At 41.0% G+C, this 16292-nt stretch overlaps 1 protein-coding gene across 2 annotated transcripts in view; it reads right to left on the bottom strand.

Moving 5' to 3' along the window:
* Positions 1 to 14323: 14323 nt before the first annotated feature.
* The window catches only part of LOC138369519 (cuticle protein AMP1A-like), an 8254-nt gene continuing 6285 nt past the window's right edge, over positions 14324 to 16292 (bottom strand). The window contains exons 1-3 of one of the 2 annotated variants that reach the window (XM_069332846.1): positions 15790 to 15832; positions 14792 to 15033; positions 14324 to 14682 (exon numbers count right to left, since the gene is read on the bottom strand). In XM_069332846.1, the coding sequence (XP_069188947.1) occupies positions 14475 to 14682; positions 14792 to 15033; positions 15790 to 15798 (459 nt within the window). In that variant the 5' untranslated portion in view covers positions 15799 to 15832 and the 3' untranslated portion in view covers positions 14324 to 14474. Of the gene's footprint in view, positions 14683 to 14791; positions 15034 to 15789; positions 15833 to 16292 lie in introns of those variants that run through there. The other variant, XM_069332847.1, reaches the window with a different exon arrangement.

Genomic DNA, 16292 nt, shown 5'->3' with positions numbered 1-16292 from the left:
GATGTTGTCGGTACACCAGATGCGAATGTGGCGACCCTGTCCCATTCACAAATGTGATTGATTTGGGGGAAACAAATATACGCATTAAAATATATTTTAGAGCAATAAATTAGACTTAGATATAGTTCTCAGTAACAATGGTGGGTCCTTCGACAAGCTAACGGTTTCCTGTCCCCGCTGAGGAGACTACAGAGGATTAAGGCGGCCCTCAGGTTAATTAATGCAAACAATTCCTCAAGTCACCGACCCATGTGGTATATATTCATTCAAACTGAAAGTTAACATACATACATACATACATACATACATACATACATACATACATACATACATACATACATACATACATACATACATACATACATACATACATACATACATACATATTTATGAATGTATTTACGTGTCTATATTTCTATGTATATGTAAAATATTTTGTTCCTGGGTAGTGTTATTTCCTAATTACTTATGCTTAAATAGTATACAAAAAATTATCATTCCATTCAAACTTTGCTTTTGTGACTAGGACAGAAGTAGTCATATTCTGATGCCCGCCTATTTCAAGTGTGAAAACGGGCGACTTTGAGTCTTTTCGTTCACATAAGGTCAGAAAAAACACACATATTGAAATTTACATATATTTATACTAAAGTTATACAAACATTACCCCAAAAGATTTAGAAGAGAGTAGTTTTCCGAAATTTACCGTTATTCTGTAAATATAATATTCACAAACTAGCCCTTAAATGTAGTCTCTCATCTTGTTCTGCTATACCGACCATGGTACTAGCATTCAAAGTCCAGTTTATCTCCGTGGAAGCTCTCGCCTTGCCCTTTCGAGTATGCTCCCGTGTGCTTGAATTTATCAAGATGAGCATCAAGGATCTGGATTTTAATGGACATGGTGCTGCCCATTGTGCCGTTGGCCTTCACCAGTGATTGGCCACTGTTACAAAGCTGTTCCAAGCCGCTTTCTCCTGTATTGTGAGCCTCTTGGGGAATTCTTTGCTTCTTGATCTTCTGTATCTGTGGTCCGACGTGGGCAGTGGCTTAGACCTTTGCCTCAGACAGCTTAGGAAGAAGTCTTGAAGGTACTTTAAGGCCGCTTTATCTAGAGCCGTGGCATCTTATTTCATTAGGCCCAATTTGATGTGCAGTGATTTCATCGACACATTCCAGGGGTTCCACCAGAGGCTTCCACCTGACGTTGTTCCTCCCCACCATCAAACTCGGACCACTGTGGCCATTCTCGCCTGTGATAGTGCACCTTGGTGTCTCTGCTGTCCCGAAGGCAACGATAACAGAGAAATTTGGTAAGACCGCCTTGCAGACCCATCAGGAATGCCACCATTCTGTAGTCTGCGACGACCTTCCAGCTGTGTTCATCATACTTCAAGGCCTCCAGTTGTCACAAAAGTAAAGTGTGTGGGGAGTAATAGAGATTTGTTATACTTTGTTATACATATATTAGAAACAGGATGGGTCCAAGTACTGAGCCCTGTGGGACTCCGCTGGTGACATCTCGCCACTCTGATGTCTCCCCCTCACCGTTACTCGCTGTTTCCTGTTGCTTAAGTACTCCCTTATCCACTGGAGCACCTTCCCTTTTACTCCTGCCTGTTGCTCCAACTTTTTTAACAGCCTTTTATGGGGTACTGTGTCAAAGGCTTTTTGGCAATCCAGGAAAATGCAGTCGGCCCACCCTTCTCTTTCCTGCGTGTGTGTGTGTGTGTGTGTGTGTGTGTGTGTGTGTGTGTGTGTGTGTGTGTGTGTGTGTGTGTGTGTGTGTGTGTGTGTGTGTGTGTGTGTGTGTGTGTGTGTGTTTGTGTGTGTGTGTGTGTGTATGCGTTAGTCTGTGAGTCTAAGGTTCTGTGAGTCTATTGGTCTGTGAGTCTGCAATCTGTTAGCCTAAGGGTGTATGAATCAGTTGGTCTGTTAGTCTGAGAATCTGTTTGGTTGGGGTTCTGTGAGTTTGTGAGTTTGTGGTCAGTTATTCAGTGGGTCTGTGAGTCTGTAAAGATAAGTGAGACATTGTCATCCTTGGAATATCATCTGGAGCATGAATGATGCATTATATGCCTCGGAAGATCACGTAGATCATTAGTTGCGGAATTTCGAGCCATGGACGGTCATCTGGAGCGTTAATGAAGCGGTCTCAACTTTGGAAGATCATCTAGGCATCAGTGTAGCATTATAAATCACGGAAGTAATTTTGAGCATTATTAGATCAGTCTAAATTTTTTATGGACGTAAAATGTAAATCACTATAACAGAATCTTTATGTAATTTGTCTTAAATTTGACGTACGAGAGGAAGAAAGGTTATGTTTCCATCCAATTTGTAAATAGACGCAAACAATTTTACCACAGGTTCTTTTATGTAAATGTAAGACCAAATACTATAAGGACATGTGATAGTTCTCCTGCCACGCATAAGTGTTAAATTATAAGATGTAGTTATATCCTTCACACTTCGTTCGAGAAAAAATGTGACATGCAAATTATACCTCTTGCAAGTTATATATTTAATAAAAACAATATAACCGTAGTAAACTTGATATTCTCCTCAACATAAAATATACTCCGAGTTGTGCATATTTACGAACAAGGGGACACAGGTGAAAACAGAGTACTCAAGTGAGCCACAGGGGCGTTGGATATAAATTTTTCTGTGTTAGAGTAGTTAACAAATGAAATGCATTAGGCAGTAATGTGGTGGAGACTGACTCCATACACAGTTTCAAATGAAGATTAGATTTCAAATTACCGGGAGTTACAGTACCCATACAAAATGAGGTGCTCAGATTATACAGGATGAGGTAGTATTCAACCATACAAGACATATACTAGTATCCAGAACTTTGCTGAATTAGTGTCGCTCATGAGTCTCAGAGCCGTCCTCATGACAGGTGTTTAGTGAGACATTATTAAACGGGGGAACTTTTGGGATGCAAGAGTCTTTATTTTGCACATTGCGTCAGTGGTCGCTGTAGGCGCTGGCATTTTAGGAGGGTAGGATGAACTATTGCTTTGATGTAGATGTTGCCTTTATCGTATTGACCTTTCACGTCAAAGCTTACGACATCACCTGCTAGTGGTTGGGACTTCTCCTGCCGCTGATGTCATGGCTTATTCATGTTTCATTTTATTTTTATTTTTATTTTTATTTAATAAAGTTTGTCTCTAACTCATTTTACGGATGCGGGTAGACCTGGATTTAGGAAATATGAATTTCTAATATAAAGATCTCGGCCTCAAAGTTTACTTTCACTTGCATTAATGCACTTACGTTGAGCTCCACCTGCGTGCCAGAACGTCGAGTGAGAGCTGGGCGTCGACATAATAGGATCAGAAGGTCTAAAACCTGAATGTTAAAATTATCTATGTAGTTTTGAACCTTTCATTTCGTGTAGTTCACAGTAGTGATGTGCATTGCCAGTGAAAAAATAATTAAACTTGGTAATTTGTTAGTTAAACTCAGCTGAGATAATGATAATTTTTTCCTGGGAATTTGTTTTTGATCGTGTGCCTTTTGAACCTTAAGTACTATTGGTTTACTCTGGTCATCTCTCTAAGCTGAGTTTCGAAATTATCTCCGGGGTTGAGAAACATCAACGGGACGACATTATTTGGGGCTCCCATTCCTGCTCAAATGATCCTGACATGGCCACCTGATTCTCACATGAGACTACCTTAATGCTAGGCCCAAATTACTTAAATATATTTGCACATAAAGTGCCACGTAAAGTCCAGACAAAGTTAGATGGTCCAGTTGGTGGAGTTGAGGATCCTGCTAAATGAGATATATAACCTCTGGATACAGAGTTAAGTCACCAAAGACTTTGGTCTTTAGACAGACGTTATGGCTGAGGGAGGTAGGATTCGAGTCAGATATAGCACATTATTTGACTCCTGGACCCAAAGGAGCAACTAAGAGCCTTGTTGATAATAACAGCTTTACCGAGAACACCATGAGCCCTAAGGAGGGCTTAGAATCTCAACTGGATACCAGTTAAATATCGTTGAGGATCTTTCTTAGTAAGTTGTCTGTAGTGAGGAAGTAAAACAACGGGCAAGGGCTTATGAGACTTACAGTTCGAGGCTGTAATATGTCTAATAGACCTAGTAACTGAAATGCTATTACCCACGTTATAGAGATCCTTTCCCATTACGAGGATATTGAGACCTAAATCCCCTCCACCACTCAGCGGCGCTGCTGGGAAGGCTAAAGTCTCGAATATATACCAGCTAGGCATCTCTAGGATATTTTCTTAGTGTGTTGAGCATAATGTGGTAGGTAGAGCATACCTAACGTTGATTTTTGGATTCAACGACACCGGCAACCACCTAGTTGATGGTCTCGTCAACTAGGTTGTTGGACTCGGCTGCTCGCAGCCTGACGTATGAGTCACAGCCTGGTTGATCAGGTATCCTTTGGGGGTGTTTATCAAGTTCTCTCTTGAACACTGTGAGGTCGGCCAGTAATGCCCCTTATGTGTAGTGGAAGCGTGTTGAACAATCTCAGGCCTCTGATGTTGAAAGAGTTTTCTCTCAGAGTACCTATTGCACCTCTGCTTTTCAACGGGGGAATTTTGCACATCCTGCCATGCCTTCTCACGCACACGAACCGGGGGCTCACGCTTTTGTGGCCCACAGTTCGAGGCTCCAATGGTCTTAGTGAATCAAATGTTATTACCTATGTTAATGTAGTTTCTCGATTTATTTGATGAGGTTGTGATGATTTAAATACCTCCATGACTCAGTGGTACTCAGGGGAAGCAGTTGGATATAATTCAGTAATTCGTGCATAGTATGATCGGCAGAGCTATGGGGCTTACACTTTTGTGGCCCCCAGTTCGAGGCTCTGATGGGCCTAATGAATGAAATATATATTTATATATTTAAAAGAGAAAGTATGTTTGTCTCTGTGCAAGGTTGGAGGCCAAACGCTTGAGGCTTGCCTCACCAAACTTTTCAAGATGACTATGACAAATATCAAATCCCTGTATTAAATATAAATAATCAAATATATCTAATCAAATATCAAATCAGATATCAAACCTTATGATGGAAAAGTACACTATCAACAAGCCAAGCCAAACCGAGGTCATAAGATAAAGCTCATGCCATCTATCGTCATAAAAGTGCACTATCAACAGGGCACCCTGTTACAAGATGTCATAGGAAAGTCTGGGTTAGCACCAGTGCCAAATCTTAAGAAATATTGGCAGCCATACCAACCTTCCACATATTTTCATAAAGTCTGATATAGATGTTGTGTTGTACGTAGCGTTATTTTAAGAGTTACAGTGCTTTGTAGTCGACCCTGAATGATTGACGATCCTGTGATATAGGGATTTGTTTATTAATCAAGATACAGTCTCTTGATATGCACTACATAACCTATCATATAGTCTTGATTGCTGTATAAATGCAGATGCTTCAGCACTTAAGCAGTACTTAATTGTATCCTTGAATTAGGCATTGGAATTCATTATCTACTAACAAAAGGGACTGCTGTCCGCCTCCTATGTCAGAGGACGGGTGTTCGAAGCACCTAGTGCCCAAGGTGAATGAAATGTTAAAGCTATGGTAAAGTGGTTGGGGGCGGATGGCTGATATACATAAATGTCGTGCCTGCCGGGTCCTTCTGTCCTCCATCCCCACTCCCATACCCTGTGCTTTATCTTCCCCCTCTCCACCTGTTTCCCCTCAACATCCTCCTCTCTTTCTCTCTCTTCAAGTATCCACCATTCTCTTCCCCTCGATTGCTCTCCGATTCAGAAAAGGTAACCAAGCTAAAGACTCAGCCAGCCACCTTTCACCACTTATATGTGTGGGTTAACTATCCCCCTCTTAATATTCTAATAGGACTGAGTCTGAGTAACTTATCTATGTCCCACACCCCAGACCATTTACCCTGCAAAGTTTCGTGAGGGTAGCCCCAAGCGGCTGACCGAAAATCTTGCAGACAGAAAACAGACATTCTCTATTATAGATATAGATAGGAAAAGATAATTAGAGAAATAAACAAAAAGAGAGAGAGGGGGGGGGGGAGGAGTATCACTATCAATACTAGTACACTATAATACTATAAAAGTAACTATCTTATTAACATGTTAATTTTTTTAAGACAAAATATATATTAAGATTACATAGTTCAGCCAAGATCTTGCAAATGATTCTAAAAATCATTATCTAGTTAGTCAGTCAGGAGTTTGTGATCAATAGCTTGAAATGCCAACTTTGGATGCATTGTGATATCCTGATGAGTGAACAAAGTAATAACAGAGCTCCAGGCACTAAATACCAGCAGAGTATAAAAGGTTTATCATAACCAACGGGATTTGTGCATCGGCACTTAAGGGGAATACAAGATAATAATACAGCTGGTGCCATCTATTGGTAGAAAGATACACTATCACCAGGCCAAGCCAACCTGATGCCATAAGATACAGCTCATGCCATCTATCGTCATAAATTTGCATAATCAACAGGGTAACCTCTAAGGTACAGCTGATGCCATCTATCGGTAGAAAGGTATACTATAAACAATCCAAGCCAACCCAAGGCCCTAAGATACAGCTCATACCATCTATCGTCATAAAATTACACTATCAACAAGTTAACTTCTAAGGTACAGCTGATGCCATCTATCGAGACATAGGTACATTATCAATAAAGCAAGCCCACCCGAGGCCCTAAGATACAGCTCATGCCATCTATCGTAATAGAATCACACTATCAACAAGTTAATCTCTAAGGTACAGCTGATGCCATCTATCGGGAGGGAGAAAGGTACATTATCAATTGGCCGATGCCATAAGATACAGCTCATGCCATCTATCGTCATAAAATTGCACTATCAACAGGGCACTCTCTACGGTACAGCTGATGCCATCTATCGGTGTAAAAGTACACTATTAACAACCCAAGCCAAACCGAGGCCATAAGATAAAGCTCATGCCATCTATTGTCATAAAATTGCACTATCAACAGGGAACCCTCTAAGATACATGTGCACAGTATGCACAGTATGCTAATATATAACAATATCAATTTATGTATGAGAAAATTCCTATTTTGAATGAACAACACGTTAAAATTGATGAGTGCGTCTTTGGGATCGACCGCTGGATAGAATGGACTTTGTCTGAGAACGGGTTGGTAGAAGAAGCCTTTACTCGATCACTTCCTGTGATTGGCCGTCGTGTAGAATGTCAATAAAGAGTTTCTACTAATCAAATACTAGTGCAGGAATTCATTCTTCAACACACCAACCTCCTTATGAACTGCTGTTGGCTTGTAGATAGTGCATTGTTATGCCAACAGATGGCACAAGCTGTATCTTATAGCGTGTCCCAGATAGTGTAATTTCAGGCAGATAGATGGCAAAAACTCTATCTTAATAAAGCTGCTGTTTACCTGGACTAGAGATAGTGTTCTTTTCTACCGATAGATGCCATCTATCGGTATCATTTCCTCAATCATTTCCTTCGAATTTCCTCTACTCAACTCAATCATTTCCTTCGAATTTCCTCTAAACCCTGATGAACAAATCCAGTAACTTATGATAAGGATTTTATACCCCGCTTATATTAGGTGTCTTGAGCTTTGCAGCTACTTTAATTTAGTTTCTATGAAAAATAATTTACACTTATATTACGTGGGTGAGGCATTTAGAGACTATTTGATCAAAAGTCGTGAGCGAAATACACTTCGAGAAACGTTCCAATGTAAGCAGTTGTAAGTTATGTGCAAAGAGCTTTTCATTCATGAACAGGGGAGTGGATGTTAAATTATCCGAGGCCATAAGATACAGCTCATGTCATCTATCGTCATTAAATTATGTTATCAACAGGGCACCCTCTAAGGTACAGCTCATGCCATCTATCGGTGGAAAAATACACTATCAACAAGTCAAGCCAACCCAAGGAACTAAGATACAGCTCATGCCATCTATCGTCATAAAATTACACTATCAACAGGGCACCATCTAAGATACAGCTCATGCCATCTGTCGATGGAAAAGTACACTATCAACAGGCTAAGCCAAACCGAGGCTCTACGATACAGCTTATGCCATCTATCGATGGAAAAGTACACTATCAACAGGCTAAGCCAAACCGAGGCTCAACGATACAGCTTATGCCATCTATCGGCGGAAAAGTACACTATCAACAGGCTAAGCCAAACCGAGGCCTTAATATACACCTCATGCCATCTGTCGTCATTAAATTACACTATCAACAGGGCACCCTCTAAGTGACAGCTGATGCCATGTATCGGTAGAAAAGTACGGGCCAGACGTGTTTCATAGTGTACCTTTTGAAATGTAGATGCATATATGTATGTAATCACATGCGTACAAAAATACAAATTGTGTAACTAGCTTCACAAAATTGCCACTTGCTTAGCTAAATGAACTGTGGAGCTCAGTTTCTGAACCCATTACGTGCCTCTGTAACCCTTTCCACCATCGCTCACGAAATAGGTATAGGATGTATAATAAATGACTAACCACCAATGGCGGAATTTAGCATCAAGCACAATTACAAAGCATGGGCGGGGCATCAGAGCCTCCTTGTTATTTGTTTTTATGCCCCGCCCACTGATGACGTCACAGCTTAGGTAGCCAGGTAGTTTTGTATAACAACTGTTATATTCAATAATATATTCTTATTACTTAATTAACAAGATTAGAGTTGAAACAAAACGTCATAAGCAGGATTGGTGTGCTGAACATCAGACTATATTATTAAGTGGGTTCAAGTTCAAGTTCAAGTATGTTTATTGAGAAAAGAAAGAAATACATCTCAAAGGGATAGAGTAGCTTAGGCTATTTCTACCCCCCCCCCCCCCCCCCAACGTGGAGCATTTAGCTGATAATTTACTGTGATTGGCTCTTGTGGAGAATAACGACAAAGAATTTCTACCAATCAAATACAAGCCCGGGAATGCTTCCTTCAGCACAACAACATGGCTTATGTACTGCTGCTGTCCTCTTGATAGTGTAACTTTATGCCAATAGATGGTGTCAGCTGTATCTTATAAGTGGGCCTGTTGCTAGTGCAATTTTATGACGATAGATGGCATGAGCTGTATCTTTTGGCCTCGGATTGGCTTGGCCTGTTGATAGTGTACCTTTCTACCTGTAGATGGCATCAGCTGTACTTTAGAGGGTGTCCTGTCGATAATGCAATTTTATGACGATAGATGACATGAGATGTATCTTATGGCCTCGGTTTGGCTTAGCCTGTTGATAGTGTACCATTATATCGATGCCAGGAGCACTATGCAACTGGTGTACAGGGCACCATATATCGCATAAATATATATATATATATATATATATATATATATATATATATATATATATATATATATATACATATATATATATATATATATATATATATATATATATATATATATATATATATATATATATATATATATATATATATATATATATACTTATTGGCAATGAGTGAATATGGACCATAAACTAGGAGGTCGAAGCTCTACCAGCCTTACGAAAATACTCTTAATAAGAATACAGAAAGTAGAAATCTCCAACCCATTCTCCTGTTTAGACCATCGTATGTATATTGACGTAATGGACGATTAGATAATATAATATAATACTGTTCACGTTATAAAGTCCGGAAAATATAAAGCTAAAAACCACAATAAAATATTCCTAGGCCTAGTATAGCACAGGTATGTACTATGTTAGGCCCTAGTAACATTGTACTATGTATTAGGCCTAGGATTTTTAGGTTAGGTTTTATTTTCAACAAAGTACGAAACCTTTTCCTGTTTGTCCACATTCAATAGTACCAAATTTTACTTCTAATAGTCCATTACTTCAATATTTACGGTGGTCCACAACGTTACAGTAAGTACTACCTAAACTGGAGAATGGGCTGCAATCTTCCATTCACTCGTAGCTACAAGCCTTCCCTCGCCGGAATTGCCTTCTTCCTCCCTACTTCATCACAGTTCCATTCTTCTACCTTACATATCTCTACCACGAATACTTCCACATTTTTAACCTTTATAAATAGCTTATACTTTCTCCCATTCCCTCGTGACCCCAATCTACTTTTTATTCTCTCCTTCACGCCTTCCAATCCTTCACTCTTACTGTCCAAGTCTACCTTCTCTTTTACTCACACCGCCACACAACGTTCTCCCGCATCTCACTACGCCCACACTTCTGCCTGACATAAAGTATGAAGATAAAGTTGATGGAATACAGAGAAGAGCGACGTAACTAGCAAAGTCCCAAGAAATGATTCCTCTGAAAAGAGAGTTAAAGACCTATATTAGTTTTCTCTCAGGGAGCAAAGCTTTCAAAATCTGCTTCAAGACCAATGAGATATTGAAGAAAATTTATAAACTCAAACGGATATATATATATCTAAAGGCCAAACTGATTCGACAATTCGACAACACCTTCGAAGGCAGGTGAAAGGATTATTTTTTTCTTTATTGATGGTCTTAAAACGAGAATAAATTAGATTCTGGCTACTTCAGCGCAAAGAGTATTGAGCGGCACATTATATTGTGTTCTTTTTGTCTTCCTTATGGAATTACTTAATTAAAATGTTTAAGTTTCAAGTTTTTTATAAGAGTATCTTCTTCAACGTCACAACTATAAGCACGTCGCATAAATATTCATTGCACGGGCAAATATTCCATGGAAGGAATCATCGCGGGACAATAACGTGATTCATGCCGTTATTCATGGAACTTGGAACTATTGATGGAACTTGGAACTATTGATGGAACTATATTTGGCCCTTGTCTTAGTCGTGATGACTTGGCGCTTCCCACTGATAATGATTTCCTCCCTCCCTCCCTCCCTTGTCTTACACACGCTCAGTGAGAGTCTTGTAAGTGGAATGGTGAGATGTGTCAGTTCCCAGCCCAGCTCTGGTCTGAGTGACGGTCACCCCGGGTGTTACTCTGAGTGACGGTCACCCCGGGTGTTACTCTGAGTGACGGTCACCCCGGGTGTTACTCTGAGTGACGGTCACCCCGGGTGTTACTCTTAGTGACGGTCACCCCGGGAGTTACTCTGAGTGACGGTCACCCCGTGTTACTTTGAGTGACGGTCACCCCCGGGTGTTACTCTGAGTGACGGTCACCCCGGGTGTTACTCTGAGTGACGGTCACCCCGGGTGTTACTCTGAGTGACGGTCACCCCGTGTGTTACTCTGAGTGACGGTCACCCCGTGTGTTACTTTGAGTGACGGTCACCCCCGGGTGTTACTCTGAGTGACGGTCACCCCGGGTGTTACTCTGAGTGACGGTCACCCCGGGTGTTACTCTGAGTGACGGTCACCCCGTGTGTTACTCTGAGTGACGGTCACCCCGTGTGTTACTTTGAGTGACGGTCACCCCCGGGTGTTACTCTTAGTGACGGTCACCCCGGGAGTTACTCTGAGTGACGATCACCCCGTGTGTTACTCTGAGTGACGGTCACCCCGTGTGTTACTCTGAGTGACGGTCACCCCGGGTGTTACTCTGAGTGACGGTCATGACCCTTCCCCTTGTTGGAGGAAAAGTGTGTAGAGGAGAAAACCAAGGGAGGCACTAGAGAGAGGAAATGAGGGAGAAGAAGGAGAAAAGAACGGGGGTAGAGGGAGACATACTGTCCCGGGCACTGCCGGTACCCTCTTGTTATATACATATAATTTGGATTGCTGGTTCAAGGTTGAAGGTCTGACAGTGAAATGGAATGGGGAGAGAGAAGGGCGGAAAGAAGGGAAGGGGAATGACATGGTGTGAGAAGGTAGGGGGGAAAGACGGGATAAAGGGAGGGGGGGGGGATAAGAAGAGGGATGGAAAGGTTGACGAAACAGACAACGCTCGGTTACCCTGCTGGAATACATATAATAGACTGATGTAAATAATTTGAAATAGATCGTGTGTGTGTACTCACCTATTTGTCAATCTGTCAATTGTACTCACCTACTTGTGTGTTTGTGTGTGTGTGTGTGTGTGTGTGTATTCACCTAGTTGTTCTTGCGGGGGTTGGGCTTTGGCTCTTTCGGCTCGCCTCTTAACTATCAATCAAGCAACTTTTTTTTTCTCACACACACACAGGAAGCAGCCCGTACCAGCTGTCTAACTACCAAGTACCTATTTATTGTTCGATAACAGGGCCATCAGGGTGAAAGAAACTTTGCCCATTTGAATCCGCCTCCACCGGGGATAGAACCCGGAACTTCAGGACTACGAATCCGAAGCGCTGTCCACTCAGTTGTCAGGCCCCTACGTGTGTGTGTGTGTGTGTGTGTGTGTGTATATATACACTTGAAAAAAGTTCCATCTATTGATAGAATTTAGCATAAAGTACACTAACTGAAGACGTCACAGGTTAGGTAGCGAAGCCAATTTTTTTGTATACCACCTGCAATATCCTACATTAATTCATTATCACTTAATTGACAATTTCATATGTTTCTTCTTTTAGATTTTAGCTGAAATAGAAAGTAATAAGCAGGGCTGGTGTACTGAATGCCGAAGATATTATTAAGAAGGAACAGCCCGTCCTTATAAACAAAGGCCAAAGTCCATTCCATGCTCACGCCGAAACCCCTGTTTATGAATGAAAACAGTTTACACATCACTCACAACTCATGACGTTCGAACACTTCCGGAACAAGTGTTTCACTGACGAATTTTGTTCGAATCACAACGTTCTAAATGCTTCACCCACGTACTACAAATACAAATAATCGCCAACAGAACCTAAACACCTAACCTAACCTAACCTATGCCTATATATGCACAATATGCTAATATATTATAATATTAATTTATACTTGAGAAAATTCCCGTTTTGAATGAACAGCATATTAAAATTTACGAATGCGTCTATGGAGTCGACCGCTGGATGTAATGGACTTGAGTCGAGGATGGGTTGTACAAATACAAATACTCGCCAAAAAAATCTAAACACCTAACCTAACCAGTGCCTACATATGTACAATATGGAAATATGCAAAATATTCAAATATATTTGAAAAAAAAATCCTGTTTTGAATGAACAGAATGTTAAAATTTATGACTTCGTCTTTGGAGTTAACCGCTGGATGGAAAGGACTTTGTCTGAGGACGGGTTGCTTCCTGTGATTGGCCGTAGTGGAGAATATCCCCGGAGAGTTTCTACCAATCAAATACAAGCGTTAGAATTGTTCTTTCAACACAACAACCAGCCTGATGGGCTGCTGTTGGCCTGTTGATAATGTGATGTTATGCCAACAGATAGCACCAGCTGTATCTTATAGCGGGTGGCTTGTTGATAGTGTAATTTTATGCCTTTAGATGGCATAAGCTGTATCTTAAGGCTGTTGTTGACCTACACTGTTAATATTGTACTTTTCTACCGATGGATGGCATCAACGCAGTTATTACCTCCGAATTTCCCCCTTAACACTTATGAACAAGTCCAATATCTTATGATTGGGATTTTATACCTCGCTTTTATTAGGTGTCTTGAGCATTAGCAGTTACTTTAGTTTAGTTTCTATGAGCAAAAATTTGTACTTGTAGTACGTGAGTGCAGCATTTCAGAGACTTTTTGATCAAAAGTCGTGAGCGAAATACTCTTCGAGAAAAGTTGCAATGTAAGCAGTTGAGAGTCATGTGCAAAGGGGCTTTTTATTCATAAATAGAGGAGTGGATACTAAATTAAGGAGCATTTCCACAACGTTAACGAGGATGGGCTAAATAATGATAATACATTCTTCATGTCTGAATTTAGCTTATAATCTTCATTACCATGTTCGAAGCTCATTCGAGACTTACGTCATTCACTACTTGCCTGTACCGTTAACTCTCCCTAAATCAACGTTACCAAAATATTTTACATAACTTTATCTAAGCCTGAGTATCCACATATCCAAAATGTATAATAACATTAATAATATTTGAAACAGAAATGTATTTGTTTCATTGTCGACAGATGTATAGTTTGTTATAACTTCTTACGACTTTATTCATGAACCAAAGTTTACTTGTAGCCTTTTTAAGCCTAAATTATTCATATTTTCATCCGTTGTTTCAAGTTCTCGCCAGATTTAATTGTTTCACAAGTTCTTTATATCATCATTGATTGTGCTTATCGTTTAGATCTGTCCATCAGCAACGTCGCCTTCGTTTATAAGTTCAAGATCAGTACAGTCAATGTTCTTAATGTTCTTTCATAAGCAAAATACCTGATGCTGAAGGTTAAATTTGGCATTAAACGTTGAATGTTTTCCTTCGTTATTCACAACAGTAATAAAGGTAGGATAATATGTGAAACATTGTAAATGATCGTGCAAATTTATTATGATTTGCATTATAAATATATATAATGGTACACAAATACACAGATTTGTACAGCATAAGTTTAGAATCTTTTGTAAGTTAAAAAAGAAACTCTTGTGCTATTTTCCCAGATCAGAAATATAAACATTACTGAGGAGCACCGTAGCTGGCAGATGGACCAGAGCGTGCAGCAGCAGCGTCTTCTGCAGCAGCGAAGGCGATCTGGTCCAGCACGAACTGGGGGATTGGGTGGGGGAACTCAGGAGCCACTGGCAGCAGGTCAGACTGGGGCTGGTAGCCGTTCTCGTTGGCAACGAACGTCACATGAACGGGTGTTCCGTCAGGAGCAGTGTAGCTGTAATATAGAATACTCTTGAGAACTGTAGAATACATATCTGTGTTCTGTTAGATTAATTGATATTTGAGAATAGCTCACACCATCATTATCTTGCAATTGCACTCACGAATAGCTTCCGGACTTGACTACAGCGCCTTCGGGACCGTCGGGAGAGCCAGACTGGGACAACGTGATGCCATTGCCAGTCTCGACATCGAAGTTGTACCTGCCATCCTCTTCGTGGATACGGTCGTCCCTCAGGATGGGGATTTCCTCGCTAGACTCACTGTAGCGAGAAGGAGCGGCTGGGGCGGCGTAACCCCCCTGGGGGGCAGCGGTGGCCACGGCGGCCAGAGCGGCGAGAATCACCTGCACAACAAACACACCGAAATTAGTTAAAGGAAATAATTAGGACTAATTTCTGTATATAAAACTAATCCTTGCTCCATTTAGCTTCGCTGCATTCCTCATTTTCTTATCAGCTAAACTAAATACATATATCCAACACATAACTCAATTAACGACACTTTACATGGGGTTACAAATATCAGGGAGTGTAATAAAACGCCAAAAGACTAAAACCACGGACCCCCACGAATGGGGGACAAGAGCTCTATGGACTATATTATGAACAGCCTTAACAAGGAAAGAATCCAGAAGAAACTAACCGCTGCCCAGCTGGTGTTTTATATCTGTCTATCTATCTTAATAGTGATGGAGCTGTCCGCCAACATTCTTTCTATGTTTCGGTCTGGAAGCAGAGGAGCTCCAAGAGATGCATAACTTTTAAACACTCATTGTATTAACCAATGTACTTATGTAACCTTTAAATATCTAGTGGTATGTGTATTCACCTAATTGTCCTCACCTAATTGTGCTTGCGGGGGTTGAGCTCTGGCTCTTTGGTCCCACCTATCAACCGTCAATCAACAGGTGTACAGGTTCCTGAGCCTATTGGGCTCTATCATATATACACTTGAAACTGTGTGTGGAGTCAGCCTCCACCACAGAGGGGGAGGTGCATGTGGGTGAATGTGTGTGCGTGTGTGTGTGTGTTTAGAGGCTTGAATTCTCTCAAAGCTAGCAAGAGCACTTCGCCTACAGGGCGAGATTTCAGGTACTCACAAACTTCATGTTGACTGAGGTGTTCAAACACTGATGTCTGCACTGTCCGCGGCCACGTATATATAGTCCCCAGACGCCTACACCTACACAGTTGCCAGCTTCACTCTCTGAGGTAATCTTCGCCCGATATTTCTTACTACCTTCGATTTTTCAAGGTTTGTAACTTAAATTGAACTTACGATCCTCGACCTTAGATGAAGCTGAGTAAACAAGAACACAAGTGGTCCAGAACACCAATGGGCCAGAGCACCCGTGAGTCAGAATACCAGTGGATCTTAACACTAATGGTTTAGAACACAAGTTGATCAGAACACTAATGGGTTAAAACATAAGTGGATCAGAACACAAGTGGATCACAACACCAAAGGACTACAACACCAATATATTAAAACACCAGTGTATGAGAGTACCACTGGACCAGACCACCACTGGATCACATCCTCAGTGGACCACAGCACAATTGGTCCAAAACACCGCTTTACGGCTAGACCAGTGGACCAGAA

Source organism: Procambarus clarkii, chromosome 28, assembly GCF_040958095.1.
Source record: "Procambarus clarkii isolate CNS0578487 chromosome 28, FALCON_Pclarkii_2.0, whole genome shotgun sequence".
In the NCBI taxonomy this organism is placed as follows: Eukaryota; Metazoa; Arthropoda; class Malacostraca; order Decapoda; family Cambaridae; genus Procambarus; species Procambarus clarkii.
This window is presented reverse-complemented; position numbering and strand designations above follow the sequence as displayed.